Below are 20,331 nucleotides of genomic sequence, written 5' to 3'. Positions count from 1 at the left end.
CATCCATAATTTATTTATTTATATTAATGTCTTTCACCCCCTCTAGACTGTAAGCTTGCGGTGGGCAGGTAATGTGACTGTTACATTGTTGTGTTGTACTCTCTCGGATGCTTAGCATAGTGCTTGGTTGACTGATTTCCCTCCTTATGTGGACATGTGGCTGGACAAAAATAATGCCTATCAAGTAGGTTTGAAGGAAAAGTGCTTACTTTAAAGAACGCTTCCATAAGCATCTGGTCTGGTTGTAGCTTTCTCCACGGAAGTTTCCTGTATTCACTATGGAAAGCGTACAGAATGAACTCTGGCATTTGGGGGGCTGTGCATGTCTCACAGTAATGCATCAAATGGAACCGAAGGACTCCTTGGTCACCTGGTGAAAGTTTATCTAAATCAAGGGGGGGGAAAAAAGGTCACAAGATGCTAGCTATTCTTTTAAAACACGGAACGTTTTTTCTTTCATCGAGGCACACAAATATAAACTTCCAGTTCTCAATGTTCCATAACTTCATCATGTGCCTAAGGGCAAACAATTTTAATAGAAGCAGCAGAGAAGCAGAGAAGCAGCGTGGCTCAGTGGAAAGAGCACGGGCTTGGGAGTCAGGGGTCATGAGTTCGAATCCCGGCTCTGCCACTTGTCAGCTGTGTGACTGTGGGCAAGTCACTTAACATCTCTGTGCCTCAGTTCCCTCTCTGTAAAATGGGGATTAACTGTGAGCCTCACGTGGGACAACCTGATTACCCTGTATCTACCCCAGCGCTTAGAACAGTGCTCTGCACATAGTAAGCGCTTAACAAATACCAACATTATTATTATTATTATTACTATTATAGGTCATTGATTTAATCTTATTTTATCACTTAGGTAGTAGTGGTGGAATACAGCTAGGGGTAAATTTGGACTGGGAAAGAAACTCCTTGAATTAGTAGATACATTTTAAGCCAAGCAGACGACCCACTTTGGGCAGGGATTGTCTCTGTTGCCGAACTGTACTTTCCAAGAGCTCAGTACAGTGCTCTGCACACAGTAAGCACTCAATAAATATGATTGAATGAATGAACTAGTCATCTAGTCCCTAAACTTTAGCTTGGAAGTCGAAAAATAGAGGTTATACACGACTTCCTGTTTGAAAAGCAATTAAGAACAGGCATCCCTGTTTTAACACTCTCCTTTACCACTCTCCTGGGGAAAGAGGCAGCAGTAATGATGGGAAGAATCAGAGGGTGGGAACCTTCTTTACCCTCTTCCCTGCCTCCCTTACCTTGAGCCAAGGACCAGATTAAAATGAAAGACTCAAAAATCACATTTATTAGGTGTTTAATAGCCAAACGCTGGGGTAGATACAAGAAGCAGTGTGGGCTAATGGAAAGAGCATGAGCCTGGGAGTCAGAGGACCTGGGTTCTAATCCCAGCGTTGCCCCTTGTCTGCTGTGGGACCTCGGGCAAGTTCTCTGAGCCTCAGTTACTTCATCTATACAATGGGGACTAAAACTTACTGCATCCTACTTAGACTGTGAGCTTTGTGAAACAGGGATTATGCCAACCCTGATTATCTTGTATCTACTCCAGAGCTTAGTACAGTTCTTAGCGCATAATAAGCAAGCATTATTATTATTATAAGCAGATTGGTCCCATAATTTACTTTACAATTCTGGGTATCGGTGGCAACTGTATGTAGTAAATTTCAAATTTGTATGACCTTATCAGCTGAAACCAACAAGGACTGGGTCCTCCCTGATTAGCTTGTATCTCTCCAGCGCCTTACAGTACAGTGCCTTAAGACTGCGAGCCCCACGTGGGACAACCTGATTACCCTGCATCTCCGCCAGCGCTTAGAACAGAGCTTGGCACATAGTAATCTCTTTAACAAATACCATCATCATCATTATTATTAACAAATACCACAATTATTATCATTATTATTGCTAATATTAAGTCACATCTTCTCTGTGCCTCAGTTATCTCTTCTGTAAAAAAGGGATTAAGACTGTGAGCCCCATGTGGGACCTGAACTGAGTAGCCTGTATCTACTCCAGTGCTTGATAGAGTGTTTGGCACATAGTAAGTGCTCAACAAATAGCACAAGTATTATTATTATGTCATTTATCTTCTCTGTGCCTCATTTCCCTCATCTTTAAGAAGGCGGATTAATAACGTGAGCCCCATGTGGGACACGGACCGTGTCTAATCTGTTCAGCTTTATCTACTCCAGTGCTTGGAACAGTGCCCGGCACCGAGTAAGCGCTTAGCAGGTACCTTTAATAAAGGAATAATATTAAACCAAGGAACCCAAAAAGGCCTGCGGCAGAACTGTCAAGAGACCAGAACTCGTCATTTAGCACTTGCATACCTTGAAAGCTTTGGTGCAGAGCCTCGATACAGCCAGTGAACAACTGCACCATGCTCAAGGCCACCACGGCATCGCTCTCCAACCAGGGGTAGCAGCGCTGGTGACTTCAGAACAAAGAAAGAATTTCAGAACGGGAAGATGGGTGAATAAAGCAATCGGTAGGACTTTCAGTGTTTTCCCCAACTAAGCGGAGCTTTAATTTACACCAGTTGGGACTTCTTCCTCAATGAATCGCTCAATCGTTGGTATTTGTTGAGTGTTTAGAGTACTGTACTAAGCGGTTGGGAGAGGACATAATGACAGAATTAGCAGACAGTTTAGAGACTAGTCTAAAGGGAGACTAAATCACCAAAATGAATAAACTAAGCACCCCAACCGAAGTTCCAGAATGCTTAGACATTTGGGCCTATGATATTTAACAACACATGCGTGTGTGAAAATGGGTCGACCTTCGTCCAGTTGGCAAAATGTCCATACGGTGTGAGACCTTCCGAAATGCAAGGGCCGACACTTCGAGAACCAGTAGAAACTCAGCAATTTAGCTAGTCGTCTTCATTTTGCTAAAGAGGCTCCAGGTGAAGAGAAGCCCAGCTGGACAACCGACAGCTAGCGCCCCATTTTGCTTGAACGCCCCAATCGCCCATTCTCTTCAGACATCGGGCACTGTGTCTGACAGGCTGAACGTGTTTTCTAACTGCGGTGGGGCGACCGGTTCTCGGCCGGTGAGGTGGAAATCACTTCTTGCCTAAATTGTAGCTGATGAGATCTCTGCCTCGTCGCTTTTGACTGGGAAGTAGTCATTCATTCATTCAGTCGCATTTATCGAGCGCTTACTGCGTGCAGAGCACTGTACTGAGCGCTTGGAGAGTACAATTCAGTAACAAATCCCAACCCAACAACGGGCTCACAGTCTCCTGCTGTGTGCTTGGAGATTTCCTGGACAGTCCCTGAGACACGGGGGGGTGGGAGGCCTCCCCTTCAAAGCCTTACTTAAAGGCACACCTCCTCCAAAAGGCCTTCCCTGACTAAGCCCTCAGTCCTCTTTTCCCACTCTCTACTGCATCTCCCTGATTTGCTCCCTTCCCTCAGCCCCACAGCCCTTGTACACATTTCCGTCATTTATTTCTTGATATTAACGTCTTTCTCCCCTCTAAGCTTTTTGTGGGGAGGGACTTTGCCTACCAACTCTGCTCTACCGGACTCTCCCACGCACTCAGTACAGCGCTCTGCACATGGTAAACGGTCAATAAATACCCACTTCTTTTTCCTGTGCCACTCAACCCCTCAACCAGTCCCATGTCTTCCCGGCTGCTGGGGGGGGCGGGGAAGCGGCAGGGACGTAAAAGCAGCAGCGCGGACAGAGTATGCTGCTGGAGGAGCTGTGGATGCACCGTCGGGAGGTTGCAGGAGAGACAGACAAGGATACGAGACAGCCAGGTCTGCAGTGGCAACATTTGGCGGAGGGGGAAATAATAATAACAACAATAATACTAATGATGGATAATTACGGTACTCGTTAAGCACTTACTTACTGTGTGCTAAACACTGTTCTAAGCGCTAGGGTAGACACAAGTTCATCAGGTTGGACACAGTCCCTGTCCCACAGAGGACTCACACTCTTAATCCCCATTTTCCAGGTGAGGGAACTGAGGCCCAGAGAAGTCAAATGACTTGCCCAAGGTCACACAGCAGACACTTGGCAGAGCCGGGATTGGAACCCAGGTCCTTCTGACTCCCAGGCCCTTGCTCTATCCACTAAGCCACGTTGCTGCTATGGAAGGGATTTGGAGGGAAATGAAGAAACGGGCTGGAGGGGAGTATGGGGTGTGAAAAGCCGGGAACCGCCTCGGAATGGGGAAAAAGGAATGGGCACGCGTGGCCAAGTTCACACATGCCCATGGTGAGGGGGGGCCAGCTTTATGTAATGTTCGACTGGAAAGGGGTCAGAGACCTAAATGCAGAGAATACTAAAGGCAGTGGAAGATCATCCTCCTCCAGTGACTGGGCCCAGCTACTTCCTGGAGAGATACAGGAGGAACACGTCTAAATTTCATCACAGTATTAAGCTGATAGTATCGTAAAGCTACAACAAGCTCTCCCCATCCTCTCACATATGTCTCTTTCAAACGTCTGCTCCAAAGGCTGAAATCTTCTCCTGAGTCCCTTAAAAAGGAATATCGAGGAACTCTTTACCTGGCATCGTTATCTTCTAAAACCAGGATCCATGGTGTAAAGAGATTAATAATCATTGAATGCAGCGATCTCAACACTAAAACAAAGCAGAAGTTTGTTAGTCAAGAAACATCTTCACTTCCTTCCTGTTTCAATCATAAACTCTGAGAATTCTGCTTTCTCTATTCGGTATCCCTGATGTTTACATTTTCCTAGAGGAATTAGATACCAATTTTGATAAAATGCCATCTATAAAGCAATTTTAGGTAAGTGATATTTTGCATTTCTCCCAGAGAGCTGCTTGATCACCCCAGATCCTTTACTAGAAATAATAATAATAGTGGTATTTGTTAAGCACTTATTCTGTACCAGGCACTGTACTAGATACAAGCAAATTGGGTTGGACATGGTCCTTGTCCCACATGGGACTCACAAGCTTAATCCCCATTTTACAGATGAGGTTACTGGGACCCACAGAAGTGAAGTGACTTGCCCAAGGTCACGCAGCAGACAAGTGGCGGGGCCGGGATCAGACTTCCAGACAGGCGGGGTCCCTCTGACTTCCAGGCCTGTGCTCTACCCACTAGGCTACGTTGCTTCTCTGCTAGGCCAAATTGGAATAGGGGAGCCAAACTAAGAAAACTGTTGAAGATGGAAATATCAATTGTTCTTTTCTTATAAAGGACAGGGAACAAACTGGTCAAGCCCTCTTAATGTAACCGAATGGATGACGAATGCAATCACTGCTGCTATTACACAATGGCTGCATTCTTATTGGGCACCATTTTTACAGGGAACTCTTTTGTTCTCTCTGTCATTCACATCCAGATTATAGGTTTTCCACTTCCATCTGCCAGATCAGGAAGACAGCTTCACTCTGAAGGTTAAAAATCGCCTGGATAAGATTCCTGCTTAGACTCCTTTGCATAGTGGATAGAGCACAAACGAGGTCAGAAGGACCTGGGCCCTAATCCCGGCTCTGCCGCTTGTCTACTGTGGGACTTTGGGCAAGTTGTTTCTTCTCTGTGCCTCAGTTACCTCATCTGTAAAATGGGGATGGAGACTGTGAGCCCCATGTGGGACAGGGACTGTGTCCAAACCAATTATCTCCTATCTTACCCTAGCGCTTAGAACAGTGCCTGGCATATAGTAAGCCCTTAACAAATATCAGAATTCTTGTTATTACTATTGTTAATGTGAAATCAGTCAACCAATAACTTTTCCATCAATAGCATTTAAGGTATGCAAAGAGCCCAAAACTCAGATCTTAAGGAGAGTATGGCAGAGGAGAACTGATCCTCTGCTCACGAGGCAATGATTTCGGTTTGATGCTCAACTAAAAGTGTATTTACCTGGCAAAGTTCTGCTTTTGCCAACTGGATCTTGTGCCAAGCGAGGAACTTCAGAGTTGATCAGCCTTTTTACGAGATACTTCAATAACTTCCTCACCCCCTCCATGTAGGGGCTCCATTTGGAGAACAGCCCAAAGCTTTTAAAGTCCAACTTGGATAACCGCAATTTCAAGAAAAAATCTGAAAGCCACTGAATCGTCTCCATTACCTGGAAGAAAATTAAGCGGCCAAATCATGCAAAAGCACTGGTTGAGGCATAAAAAAAGGGGGATAAACATCACAACAGTATAAAAAAGGAATGTGAAATTAACAGCACCAGTAACAACAACAAAAACAATAATAATAATATTATGTGCTAACCATTTATTATGTGCCAAGCCCTCTACTAAATACTGGGATGGAATACAAACAAAATAATCAGGTCTAGCAAGAAGGAGAACAGATACTGAATCCCCATTTTGCAGATGAGGGAACTGAGGCATAGGGAAATGAAGTGACTTGCCCAAAGTCACACAGCAGATTAGTCGTGGAACCGGGATTAGAACCCAGGTCATCCGACTCCCGGGCCCGCGTTCTTTCCACTAGGCCATCCTGCTAAATAAGTCGCCCACCTGTTCATCTGACAAGAGAACCTCAGGAGTGCTCTGAAGCGCCGTGCTCTCCCCTGAAGCTCTCTGGTAGCCGTCCTCCTTACTCTCCACGGAGTAGCAGCCCAGAGCTCTAAGAGTCGCTCGCCAACACTCAGGACTTAGCAGTTGCTCGGCGGAACCTTGAGAAATTGGCAAAGTGAGAGGAAAAAGAGAACACCCCGACATAACTCGACATAAGCTTTTAAAGACAGTTCCGCTTTATGTACATTCACTATCTACAAACAGAAGCAACGCCACTTAAATGGGAAATCGCTCTTATTGGAAGTTTACTCATGTCAAGCGTCTCAGTATTTTGATGGGGACCCCCAACTAAAGGCCAGAGGATCCAGTCCCATGTCCGATAGGCTCAGAAAAGCAGGAAACCAGAGAAACAGCACAGCGTGGTGGACAGAGCACGGGCTTGGGAGTCACAAGGTCATGGGTTCTAATTCCAGCTCCACCACCTGTCTGCTGTGTGGCCTTGGGAAAGTCACTTCACTTCTCTAGGCCTCGGTTACCTCGTCTTTAAAATGGGAATTTAGGCTGGGAGCCTCCTGTGGGACAACCTTATTAGCTTGTATCAACTCCAGTGCCTAGAAAAGTGCTCGACACATAGTACGCGCTTAATAAATGCCATCATTATTATTGTTAGGAGCACCCCTGATAGAACAAAATGAATGACTGAAAATCTGGAACCCCATTGGGTCTCCGAGGGTCAAGTGGCTTCAGCCTGGTAAAGGGGTTCTGTTCTCTCAACACAAACATCACAATTTCCAACAATCTGAACAAAAGCCTCCAAATCACCGCTCCACCAAAGACTGAAACCAAATCAGACACCACTAAGGTTAAAAAGCCCGCTGTTCCAGGGATGGGGGTAAATACAAATATTTCAGGTGACAACAGGAGATAGGAATTGCTGGAACCGCGAGAAAATACTTCCTTCCAAACCGTTTGGAAGTTTCCGAAGCTCTGTCAGCACTGGCAGGAATTCTTTAAATTGATCTTTTCAACTCACTTTCATGCTCCCACTTCCTGACCAAGGTCAAGAGCGTTTCGTTACTTGAATGCTAAATGAAGACGGGCACTTACTTTGCATTAGCAGTCTTAGAATATCACTGTACTGGTCAGGAAACTGGTAGAGGAGGAGGTATGTCCAGTGCTTACAGAAAATATTAAATGGCATCAAAATGTCTTCCTCTGGCTCCAGGCCCCAGGCAGTAAGAGCCAGGTGAATGTACTCCAGGAGCTTAGTGCGATCACACAGAGGAGGCTTAGTGGAGTTTAACCACTGCTTGACGTCAAACTGAAAGAGAGTAGTGGGGAGATGTGCTTTGAATCAAACATTTTTATCAAAAAATCTTACTGGAATGCAGGCCGAGCAGCATGAAGGAAGCAACTGTATGCAAAGGGTAAAGTTATCTTACGTAAGAACTTATTCGATGTACACAAAAATCAAATTTTACTATGGACTTTCTTGGCTATTTAACCTTAATGGGCACCCAGCTCCAAATACTAATTCTCGAAATTACCCAGAGAGGGAATTAAATTTAAAATCCATAAGGCTTTTTAAAACATCAGAAAGTTAAAATTATTTTAGGTGGAAAAGATGGGGGCAAGGGATGTGTCTATCAAATCTGTTATATTCATTCATCCATTCATTCAATCACATTTATTGAGCGTCTGTGTGCAGAACACTGCACTAAGCGCTTGGGAGGGTACAACATAACAGACACATTCCTGTCCATAATGAGTCACGGTCTAGAGGGGAGACAGACATTAACATAAATGAATATTGTACTGTACTCTCCCTAGTGTTCGCTCAACTGTGAGCTCCTTGTGGGCAGGCGACAAGTCTACCAACTCTGCTGCATTATACTCGCCCATGAGCTCAGTACAGTGTTTGGAACACAATAAGTGCTCAATAAGTAACAGCGATCGATGTCTTTGTGACCGGCAGAGAAGATGACCTCACTCCTAATCCCTTTACTTTCACCTGGAAAACCACCCCCATCCTCAGCTTTTGTACATTGAATGACAATGCCTCTTAAGCAATCACACACCACAGCAATAGTAATAATAGCAATTTATGGATCGCCTAGCGTAAGCGAGGCACCGTACTATGCCCTGGGTCTGTTTCCGGTGCCCGTCGAGAGCCGGAAACAGCAAGCCAAGTGGCATCTGACCACTACTTCCTTCCTTGGGGTCCCCAACGTGGTTCGGTTCAAACAATCAAGAGTATTTATTTGAACGGCTCTGTGCTTCTTAGATGGTTTGGGAATCATCTGGATAGTGGTAATAGCTGAAACCGAGCAAGCAAATGAGCTTCCTGAGGGAGGATAATGCAAGAGTAGTAGGTAGCCCCTAAACGGCCTCGAGAGACACCCACAGTTGGGGCTGACAGATCATCGGATCTGCCTGAACTCCAAGATGACTTCTCAAGGGGCTCTTCTGGAGGTTCAGATGACTCTAGAGAGAATGTCTCAGTTCTAGGTTCCCTCCTCAGTCTCTGGGCCTGGGAGATGAATCACTCGAATTGAGATATACCCCAGACTGTCCCTGATCTACTCCAAAAGAGCTTCAGGCTAGGCCTACCCTCTGGACCACAGTGGGGGAGAGAGGGACAGAGGAAAAGAGAGGGGGAGAGAAGGAGAAAAAGAGAGAGAGTGAAAGAGAGAGACAATAAGCTGGTAGCCATTTTCCTTCCAGTGCCTTACAACGCAACCACGAGAAGTAGCACGGCTTGGTGGCGAGAGCAAGGGCCTGGGAGTCCGAAGGACCTGGGTTCCAATCTCAGCTCTGCCGACTGCCTGCTGTGTGACCTTGGGCAAGCCACTTAACTTCTCTGTGTCTCAGTTTCTGCAACTGCAAATGGGGATATCTGTTCTCCCTCCTACTTAGCCCCAAGCAGTACCTAATGAACCTGTACCTTCCCCAGAGCTTAGAATGGTGTTGGACGTATAGTAAGCGCTTAACAATCATAAAAAAACCACCGCCCACAACAACAAAAGAAAACATTTGTTTCTGTGGTGTTGGTACTGAAATGTTGTGGGTCTTTTCATCCCTAAGCTAAATTTCTAAGCATAACCAAGTCCCGCTGACAGAGAGGTTGGAGACATGGTAAACTCCTGAAAGGCAGTGCTTATTATGTCTTATTTTCGTTGCATAATCTCAATGCTTCAACATTCGGGAGAAGCTTAATAAAAACCATCAGTGACGACAATCCCCTGACTTCGAATTCACCGCTGCAGTCCAAAAGAGTCACAAACAGTTAACTTTTTCTGGGAAAGGAGCAGAGTCAACAAGTTAAACAATCTTTTCTCTCAAAGTGGGGAGCATCCAGCTAAAAAAAACCCCAGTGAAAAATAAAACTTTCCAGGGTTGTTCTTTCAGGCAACTGTACCCAATGCATTTTAAAACAAAATCAAAAGGTATCACAGGCTGTCACCGTTATGATTTTTTTAAAGATTTTGCTCACGGGGATTCTAAATGGTTATTGCAAAGAGGCTCTTTTAATACCAATTGGGGTAACTAGATTCTCTAGAGCATCTAGGACCTTCTGTGGGGAAGAAAGGGGGCAGAAATGCTGGAGGGCTGTGTTAAGGATAGGTACACACAGCCTAAGAAGGTTTACGGAAAGATCTGAAAGGAGGGTAGCTTGCCATCCTGCCCAGCCTTGAAAACTCTGAATTAAGCATAACCTGTTTTCCCGATAAGCATCACATCAGCGCTTTACCTTGGTTAGTAGCATGAAAATCACATCGCTGTTGTCTTCGCTTAGACACTTCACCACTTTTTCATACAAGTTGATGAACTCTGCTGGTGCAGCAATTGGTGTGAAGTAGGGAGACAGCAGAGTGCAGAGTCTTCTATTCTTCAGAATAGTTTCGAGGACCCTGTTGCATTCCGACTTGGTGCCACTGATAAACACCTTGAAAATGCCAAAAAGAGCAGAGAATAGAGCTTTCTTCTTTAATAGAGAAGCAGTGTGGCCCAGTGGAAAGAACATGGGTTTGGAAGGCAGAGGACCTGAGTTCTAATCCTGGCTCTGCCACGTTCCTGTTAGGTGGCCTTGGGCAAGTCACTTAACTTCTCTGTGCCTGAGTTATCTCATCTACACAATGGGGATTCAATGCCTGTTCTCCCTCCTACTTCAAATGGGAGCCCCATGTGGGATGTGATTATCTTGTATCTATCCCAGGGCTGAATGCAGTGCTTAGCACATAGTAAGCACTTAACAAATGCCACAAGGAATACTGAACACCTTCCGACATCTGAAGCCTGATATCTGAACAGGCTTATAGTGAGAAAAAGACAGTTGAATAGGATGAACCAAAATTTACTACATTCACTGATCCAGAATGTACCAGCCAACAAACACTAATATTTAAACCACTTCTGAAAAAAAAAGGTTATAAACGGCACTGAAAAAACATAATAGGCATCTCCTGTTGAACAAGTCTTAATATTATAGATTTAGGAGACTTATTTGCAAAGCACCAACGTAAAGTTAACTTGAATAGAGAATAATCACTTAATATGTAATCCCCGCGACTCCACTTTGCCGCAACCTTGATCCAAGAAAGAAAAGGAATATCTTTAATGGAAAAATCAATGTTGCCGCTTGTAGAGTGAAATTCACCCTGCGGCATTCAATAAATATTCACTGAATGGAATCCTAACACAATACTACGTGAATGAGCTTTTCCTCTTCTCTGTGTTCCAGATGAATTTCCTTTCCCTGTTATGACAGGTTTCAGACAATGAATCTGAATAAATAGGCCTTTTCTTTCCTTAATATCCATGCCTCCTCTAAGCAAAAAATAAGAAATCAACTTAACAGACTAGAGCACGGGCCTGGGAGTCAGAAGGACCTGGGTTCTAATCCCGGCTCCGCCACGCTGCTGCTGTGTGACCTTGGGCAAGTCACTTCATTTCTCTCTGGCTTGGTTCCCTCATCTGTAAAATGGGGATTGAGACTGGGAGTCCCAAGTAGGACAGGGTCTGTGTCCAATCTGATTTGCTTGTATCCACCCCAGTGCTTAATACAGTGCCTGGCACATAGTAAGTGCTTAACAAATACCACAACTATTATTATTATAGTCATTAACTCCAATTACACTGAAGAATCTCTGGGACATCTTCCTGACTCCCACCCCTTTCGTCCCTGAGACCATCCCCACAGTAGCTGAGGAAGCTATGACCACGACACTCAATATCATCAGGGCACCGTGATCCCTGGGTAGACTGAGATACAGAGGATGACGCCCGCCTAATGAGCAGAGTGGCTCTTTCCTTTCTGTCATCCACTGGCTGGGAGAAGAGCAGAGGGCAGGGAGGGATATATCTCCCATTTCAGAACGCTGGGATGGATGTGATAGGAAGATGAAACTAAGAAAAATAACAATAATTATGGTTTTTGTTGAGCACTTACTATCTGTTCTAAGTGCTGTGTTGATACAAGATAATCGGGTTGGGCACAATCCCTTTCCCTCAGGGGGCTCACGGTCTTAATCCCCATTTTACAGATGAGGGGACTGAGGCACAGAGGACTGAAGGTCACAAGCCCAAGGTCACATAGCAGACAAGTGGCGGAGCAGGGATCAAAACCTAGGTCCTCTGGCTCCCAGACCCGTGCCCTTTCGACTAGACCACACTATTAATAGTAATTGTGGTATCTATTAAGTGCTTCCTCTGTGCAAGGACTATGCTAAGCAACTGAGACATGGGGTTCACAGTTGAAGAGGGTGGGCCCCCGGCTTGGAGCGGTGAGAAGCTTCAGATCTATTCACTCCCATAATGGAATGAACTCTAATTTGAGATCTTGAACTCCTAATTTGAACTGTAAGTGTTGCTACTTTTGTTGAACTGTTATCGTTTTGGCTGAAAATACCCTGCTGTTCTTTTCCCTCTGTGTCTGTCAATCTTCCCCCACGGCCCACAGATCGTGAGCTTCCTGTGGGCCAAATCCAAGGTGTGAATCACCTGAGGGTTTAACATGGGATGCAGAGCACTGTACGAGAATTTAAAAATATCATTTTTCTATTAACCACAGGGCCACAAAATACTATTCCCATGCACTGAAACTCTGTAGCCTAATGCAGTAGAGGGGATGGTAAATACATCTAAAGAAGCCAAATCATTTATACTTGTCTTGTCTCATGCGGTTGAGTCGTTTCCGACCCACGGACACATCTCTCCCAGAACGCCCCACCTTCAAATGCAATCGTTTTGGTAGTGCACCCATGGAGTTTTCTCGGTAAAAATACGGAAGCGATTTACCATTGCCTTCTTCTGCAAAGTAAATCTGAGTCTCCGCCCCCAACTCTTTCCCATGCGGCTGCTGCCCAGCACAAGTGAGTTTTGACTTGTCGCAGATTGCCTTCCACTCACTAGCCACTGCCCAAGTTGGGAATGGAATGAGTACGCCTCTGCTTGACTCTCCGACCCGTAGCTGGTAGAGTACTGGAAACTCTCCATGTGCAATCCTGACAGGGGTACCATTTATACTAGACGTTGATGTTCCATTGTTTAAAAATATACTGTTAAATGATCCACCCGGACATCACCTAGCTAGGGTGACATTATGAGGAATTGGAAAATATAGATCAGGGATGAAACTGTGAATTAAAATTAAACTTACCTGGCCCAAGATCTCAATGCATGAGGTAAAGAACTGCCTTGTGGGAGGATGGCGTTGGGTCTCATCACACACATACTCCACTACGGCAAAGAAGAGGCTGATGCCGACTTCCTGAATACCAGGCGTAGGATGCAGCTTGTAGGCATTCACTAAGGCTCTGTGAGGAAAATGCAACACAAAGACTTTCAGACCACAGGCAGGGAAACTGCCTTTCATGAAACCATTTCCCTCTGTTCCCGGATCAATTTGGGCATTTTATCCAAGGCGCTCAAGCCCCTTCCACTAAGCTCATCCTGTTCTCCCTCACTTCAGCTCTGCAAGGAAGAGGGTTGGTGATCGTTCTACCCTCTTTACAGAAAGTGAAGCGGAGGCGTGGAGAGATTAAGCCAACGGGTCCTGGACCATTTAATAAAATAATCAATGGAGCTGGGATCGGAGCTAGATTTGGCATTTCCAACAAATCAATCAATCACTGGTGCTTACTGAGTACGTACTGTGTGCAGAGCACACAGAGTTCAATACAACAGAGTTGGCAGACATGCTCCCTGCCAACTATGAGTTGGTAGTCTAGAGCAGGAGAGGGACACTACAGTCTATTCTTCATTCTGCTGCCCGGCTCACCTTCCTGCAGAAACACTCTGGGCATGTCACTCCCCTTCTTAAAAACCTCCAGTGGTTGCCTATTGTCCTCCGCATGAAACAGAAACTTCTCACTCTAGGCTACAAGGCTCTCCATCACCCTGCCCCCTCCTACCTCTCCTCCCTTCTTTCTACTGCCCACCCCGTAGTCTCCGCTCCTCCGCCGCCCACCTCCTCTTCGTCCCCCGTTCTCACCTATCCCGCCGTCGACCCCTGGGCCACGTCCTCCCGCTGTCCTGGAATGCCCTCCCTCCTCACCTCCGCCAAACTAATTCTCTTCCCCTCTTCAAAGCCCTACTGAGAGCTCACCTCCTCCAAGAGGCCTTCCCAGACTGAGCTTCCCCTTTTCCCTCTGCTGCCTCTCTACCCCACCTTCACCTCCCCTCAGCTAAGCCTCCTTTCCCCCATCTTTCCCTCTGCTCCTCCCCCTCTCCCTTCCCCTCCCCTCAGCACTGTGCTTGTCCACTCATTTGTATATATTTTTATTACCCTGTTTATTTTGTTAATGAGATGTACATCCCCTTGATTCTATTCATTGTTATCGTTTTTGTCTGTCTGTCTCCCCCGATTAGACTGTAAGCCCATCAATGGGCAGGGACTGTCTCTATCTGTTGCCGACTTGTACATTCCAAGCGCTTAGTACAGTGCTCTGCACATAGTAAGCGCTCAATAAATACTATTGAATGAATGAATGAATGAACAAATGTTGCAGCTATGCACATAAGTGCTGTGGGGCTACGGGTGGGGTGAATATCAAGTGTCCAAGCAGTACAGATACAGGAGTGCATAATTTAAATTGGGACTTCCGATGCCTTTGGGTGTCCCTTTAGACTGTTAGCTCACTGTGGGCAGGGAACGGGTCTACCAACTCTGTTATACTGTACTGTCCCCAGCGCTTAATACAGTGCTCTACACCCAGTAAACGCTCAGTAAGTACAACTGATTGACCGACTGATTAAAAGTGCTCTCGACGCCTTTTTTACGTTTCAGAAACCCGAAACCGTGCTCTTTCATCATCCTCCGAGTGCTCTGGGCACTTGTCCAAAAACCGCATTCTTAGCCTCTCTAACTGGCATGCCTTTCCCCACCCTCACTGAACAATCTGCAGAGATTAGGCCTTTTCTTACACTGTCGAGATGTCTCCGATCCATAGCGATGCCATGGACACATCTCTCCTAGAACGCCCCACCTCCATCTGCGATCGTTCTGGTACTGGATCCATAGAGTTTTCTGGGCAATAAATCCGGAAGCGGTTTACCATCGCCACCTTCCGCGCAGTCAACTTGAGCCTCCGCCCTTGACTCTCTCCCACGCCACTGCTGCCCAGTGCAGGTGAGTTTTACAGAGAAGCAGCGTGGCTTAGTGGAAAGAGCACGGGCTTGGGAGTCAGAGGTCACGGGTTCGAATCCTGATCTGCAACTTGTCAGCTGTGTGACTGTGGGGAAGTCATTTCACTTCTCTGTGCCTCAGTTACCTCATCTGTAAAATGGGGATTAAGATTTGAGCCCCACGTGGGACAACCTGATTACCCTGTATCTACCCCAGCGCTTAGAACAGTGCTCTGCACATAGTAAGTGCTTTACAAATACTAACATTAGTATTATTATTATTTTGACTTGTAGCAGACTGCCTTCCACTCGCTAGCCACTGCCCAAGCTAGGAATAGAATGGATATGCCTCTGCTTGACTCTCCCTCCCGTAGTGGAGACTGGTAGACGACGATGATGATGATGGTATTTGTTAAGTGCTTACTATGTGCCAAGCACTGTTCTAGGTGCTGGGGTAGATACAAGGTCATCAGGCTGTCCCACTTGGGGCTCACAGTCTTAATCCCTGTTTTACAGATGAGGTAATTGAGGCCCAGAAAAGCTAAGTGGCTTGCCCAAAGGCACAAAGCTGACAAACGGTGGAGCTGGGTTTAGAACCCATGACCTCTGACTCCCAAGCCTATGCTCTTTCAATTAAGCCACGCTATTGGGAACTCCAGGTGTGACCCTGAGAGGGGCAGACATTAGGTATTCCTCTAATAATAACTGTGGTGTTTGTTAAGCGCATGCTATGGGCCTAACATTGTATGAAGCACCGGAAGAGGTCCGAGATAGGTGGGCTCCAGTCCCCTGCCCCATTCAGGGCTCACGGTTAAACAGGGAGGGAGGACATACTGAATCCCTATTATACAGATGAGGAAAGTGAGGTTCAGAGACATCACATGACTTGCCCAAGGTCGCACAGCCGGCAAATTAATAATAATAATAATAATAATGTTGGTATTTGTTAAGCGCTTACTATGTGCCGAGCACTGTTCTAAGCGTTGGGGTAGACACAGGGAAATCAGGTTGTCCCACGTGGGGCTCACAGTCTTAATCCCCATTTTACAGATGAGGGAACTGAGGCACCGAGAAGTTAAGTGACTTGCCCAAAGTCACACAGCTGGCAAGTGGCAGAGCCGGGGTTCGAACCCATGACCTCTGACTCCAAAGCCCGTGCTCTTTCCAGTGAGCCACGCAAGTTGCCCGATGGGATTAGAACCCAAGCCCTCCGACTCTCAAATGCCATGCTCCTTCCACTAAGCCAAGATACTTCTATGTGGTAAACTCTTGGAGGGCAAGGCCCACCATCTTCTCTGTAGTCTTTAACCCCAAGGATTAAGAAAGGAAGAGAAGAGCCTGAATCTGAGGCTCTATATATCCAACAGGACTATTTATTTTTACCATGGAAAAAAGGACTACAAAGTCCCTGTCATTTTCACCCTCTTTGGAAGTTTTACAATTCCATTATAAAGTTATCTACTGGCACTCCAAGTGAAAAGCAAATGCCAAGCGCAGGATGTTGTGGCGGGGGGGGGCAGAGAGGGAGCGGTCCGTACCTCCTGCCTTCCCTCTCCGGCTTCAAGGTCGGTCCTGGCTCTCACTGCGAGTTTTCCGCTCTGGCCGTACTTAGAGGATGCCCCTCGGTTGACCTCTTGGCTCATCTCCAGGGAGAAAACATTTGTTTGCCCAGCCTGCAGCTTCTCTTGAGCAACTCTCCCACAAACCTTGCCCCATGTTCTCTCAGTATTCAAAGGCCATCGCCCAGAGAAAACACTGCTTTTATCAAAAGGATTTGGAGGAGAACTCGGTGTCTATTGGTGGAGCAAACTCATTCACGCATCCCTTGTCAGCTGCTCCACTGCCATGTCCCCACAAGGACTAGAGAGACACTCTGACGACGGTTTAACTTACGTAATCAGGTTCTCGGCATGCACGGCAGCTTCCACCACGTTCAGCGAAGGCGGTTTCGCAGTTTCTGCTTGCAGCTGTTTCACTTCTTTGCGTAAAATGTGAAGCTGCTGGCTTACGGCTTCGTTCTTATGCTTGCCTTCAAACTAATCGAGATAAAGTACAGTGACTACACAATGTACCCAGATTTCTTTTCGCTTGTCTGTTTTCCTCCATTCTCTTGTGGAACATATTAACGTCTGTCCTCCCCTCTACACTGCCAGCTCGTTGTGGGCAGGAAATACGTCTACCAACTCTGTTATACCGTACTCTTCCAAATGCTCGGTACAGTGCTCTACACACAGAAAAAGTGCTCAGTAAATACGACTGATTGAAACACACCACGAACATATCAAGAAGAAGGCTTGTGCTGAAGATCGACCACTGAGCATTAAGATGACAGGGGAACGGTCTGAAGACAAAAAAAAACTGGCCAAGAATTCACTGTGGGAATTGAAAGTATCTACCCTAATCTGTTATACTGTACTCTCCCAAGGGCTTAGTCACCGCTCAGGGTCGCACCTGAAGAGTTTCCAGTACTCTACTAGTCTCGGCCCTGGGAGGGAGAGTCAAGCAGAGGCATAACCATTCCACTCCTAGCTTGGGCAGTGGATAACCAGTGGAAAGCAATCAGCTACAGGTCAAAACTCCCCTGTGCTGGGCAGCAGTGGCACAGGAGAGAGTCAAAGGTGGAGACTCAGGTGTACCGCGCGGAAGGAGGCAATGGTAAACCGCTTCCGGATTTTTACCAAAAAAACTCTTATGGATCCACTACCAGAACGACAGGAGATGGAGGTGGGGTGCTCTGGGAGAGACGTGTCCAAGGTGTCACTATGGGTCGGACATGACGCGACAGCATAAGACAACAACAAGCGCTTAGTTCAGTGCTTGGCACACAGTGGGTGCTCAATAAATACCACTGATTGATTCAAGGTTATTTGTTTAAAGGAATTCAAGAGTTTTGTTTTTTTTAAATAAAAGTCCACCCTGGACAGGATTGTTACCTGCAGTTACCACCCAAATTTGACTGTAACAATACCATTACTGAATTTCAATCAATGGAGGCTATTTACTGAGCCCTTTCTCGGTGCAGAGCACTGGACTAAGCGCTTGGAAGAGTACGATGCAATACAGGTGGTCACACAATCCCCATTTTCATGGAGACAACAGTCTACGTGGGAATTTCTACAGAATACACATATCGTCTCTCTTCCAAGACCCTCAAAAAGCTCACTAACATTGACAATCCCCTACTAGGTTAGCTCACCACAACAGCAGTGGTGAAGAAAACCTCCTCACTGGCTCCTCGGGTTCTGGTGAGGGCTCTCCCTCTATTTCTGGATGTGAAATAGAGAAGCTCCCAGGAAAACAGGAATGTATTAAATGGAATTGTTCTGTGGCTAACCCGATTCCTCAGGAAGTTTCACTGAATCAGGAGTTTCTGCCCAACACAGCTTCCCCCTGTGGCGCAGGCCAGGAGAGCAAGGGTGCTTTGGCAAAAGGCAGAAGACTTTTCCCTTGGCAGTCTACAGATCTGGGCTTCTATCAGATGGGCTACTCATGGCCCTTTATGACTCTCCTCCCCAAAGATCATTTGGTCACCTCTGGTCACCTCTTGGGCCTCTGTCGTTCTCACCTACACTATACCTAAGGGGGCACTTGGCCTCATCAAATGATCAGTCACACTTACTGATTCTTTTATGGTATTTTTTAAGTGCTTACTATGAGTCCAACTCTGTTCTAAGCACTGGGGTAGACAGAAGAATGGTGGCTTAGCAGATAGGGCATAGGCCTGGGAGTCAGAAGGACCTGGGTTCTAATTCAGGCTCCTCCACCTGTCTGTTCTGTGACCCTGGGCAAGTCACTTCGCTTCTCTGCACCTCAGTTCCTTCATCTGTAAAATGGGGATTAATACTGTGAGTCCTATATGGGACTTGGACTGTGTCCAACCTCATTTTCTTGTATCCACTCAGCGTTTAGTTCAGTGCCTGGCACATGGTAAGCACTTAACAAATACCACAATTATTATTATCATTATTACAGGCTAAATAGGTCCCACTCAGGGTTCACAGTCTATGTAGGATGGAGAACAAGTATTTAACCCCCATTTTACAGTTGAGGAACTGAGGCACAGTGAAGTTAAGTGACTTGGCCAAGGTCACATGGCAAACCACTGGCAGGACTGGAATTAGAACCCTGGTCCTCTGACTCCCAGGCTCTTTCCACTAGCCATGCGGCTTCTCGATGAGCTTATTGAGCACGTACTGTGTGAGCTACTCACCTCCTCCAAGAGGCCTTCCCAGACTGAGCTCCTCTTCTCCCTCTACTCCCTCTGCCACCCCCCCTTTACCTCTCCGCAGCTAAACCCTCTTTTTCCCCTTTTCCCTCTGCTCCTCCACCTCTCCCTTCCCATCCCCACAGCACTGTACTCGTCCGCTCAACTGTATATATTTCCATTACCCTATTTATTTTGTTAATGAATTGTACATCACCTTGATTCTATTTAGTTGCCATTGTTTTTACGAGATGTTCTTCCCCTTGACTCTATTTATTGCCATTGTTCTTGTCTGTCCATCTCCCCCGATTAGACTGCAAGCCCGTCAAACGGCAGGGACCGTCTCTATCTGTTGCCGACTTGTTCATCCCAAGCGCTTAGTACAGTGGTCTGCACATAGTAAGCGCTCAATAAATACTATTGAATGAGTGTACTATGCATTTGGGGGAGGACGATATAACAGAGTTGGTAGACATGTTCTCTGCCTACAAGAAACTCCAAGTCTAGTCTACAGATTAGCTACCTTAAGAACCAAGAGGGGGCAGAGGAAAGGGGGAAGATAATACAGCCACTCACGGATATGAACTGTTGAACATGGCTTGTATGTTTTACAGGCTGAGAATCCAAAACAGTTCAAGTGACTTGCCCAAGACTAGAGACTAAAGTGAAGCAAGAATCCAGTCTACACTTGGTCTTGCAGGGGGATACGACCTAAAAGAATCATAAAGTGTTTACCGACCAACATAACAAAGAATTGAGACACCTTTCACTAAAAATATTCTGGATTAAATAATGATTTTCTAGCCTGACATTTCTCTTCATTGTTCCCACCGCTGCAGCAGGCTTTTTCTTGGCTAGACAACTGAAATGACCCATAATTACAAGAAGCGGTATACAATAGAACAAAGGAAGGGGGTGGTAGCCCCCTTTCTGGGAGTTATTACTGAGACAAAGAGGTAAGAAAATACATCCTATGGAGAGACTCCATACTGGCTCCTTGGGTTCTGGTGAGGGTTCTC

General features: G+C 46.1%; 1 protein-coding gene across 4 annotated transcripts in view; it reads right to left on the bottom strand.

Annotated features, from left to right (window-relative positions):
- The window catches only part of EPG5 (ectopic P-granules autophagy protein 5 homolog), a 127,265-nt gene that overhangs the window by 21,167 nt on the left and 85,767 nt on the right, over window positions 1-20,331 (bottom strand). For 3 of the 4 annotated variants that reach the window (XM_029059968.2, XM_029059971.2, XM_029059970.2), the window contains 9 exons: window positions 17,002-17,144; window positions 13,142-13,298; window positions 10,235-10,429; window positions 7,591-7,804; window positions 6,484-6,641; window positions 5,873-6,080; window positions 4,542-4,617; window positions 2,349-2,452; window positions 210-385 (listed from right to left, as the gene is read on the bottom strand). In XM_029059968.2, coding sequence (XP_028915801.1) covers window positions 210-385; window positions 2,349-2,452; window positions 4,542-4,617; window positions 5,873-6,080; window positions 6,484-6,641; window positions 7,591-7,804; window positions 10,235-10,429; window positions 13,142-13,298; window positions 17,002-17,144 — 1,431 coding nt within the window. The remainder of the gene's footprint in view (window positions 1-209; window positions 386-2,348; window positions 2,453-4,541; window positions 4,618-5,872; window positions 6,081-6,483; window positions 6,642-7,590; window positions 7,805-10,234; window positions 10,430-13,141; window positions 13,299-17,001; window positions 17,145-20,331) is intronic. The other variant, XM_029059969.2, reaches the window with a different exon arrangement.

This window comes from Ornithorhynchus anatinus, chromosome 3, assembly GCF_004115215.2.
Source record: "Ornithorhynchus anatinus isolate Pmale09 chromosome 3, mOrnAna1.pri.v4, whole genome shotgun sequence".
NCBI classification, from domain to species: Eukaryota; Metazoa; Chordata; class Mammalia; order Monotremata; family Ornithorhynchidae; genus Ornithorhynchus; species Ornithorhynchus anatinus.
The sequence above is the reverse complement of the archived record's forward strand: the minus strand, read 5'-3'. Positions and strand labels throughout refer to the sequence as shown.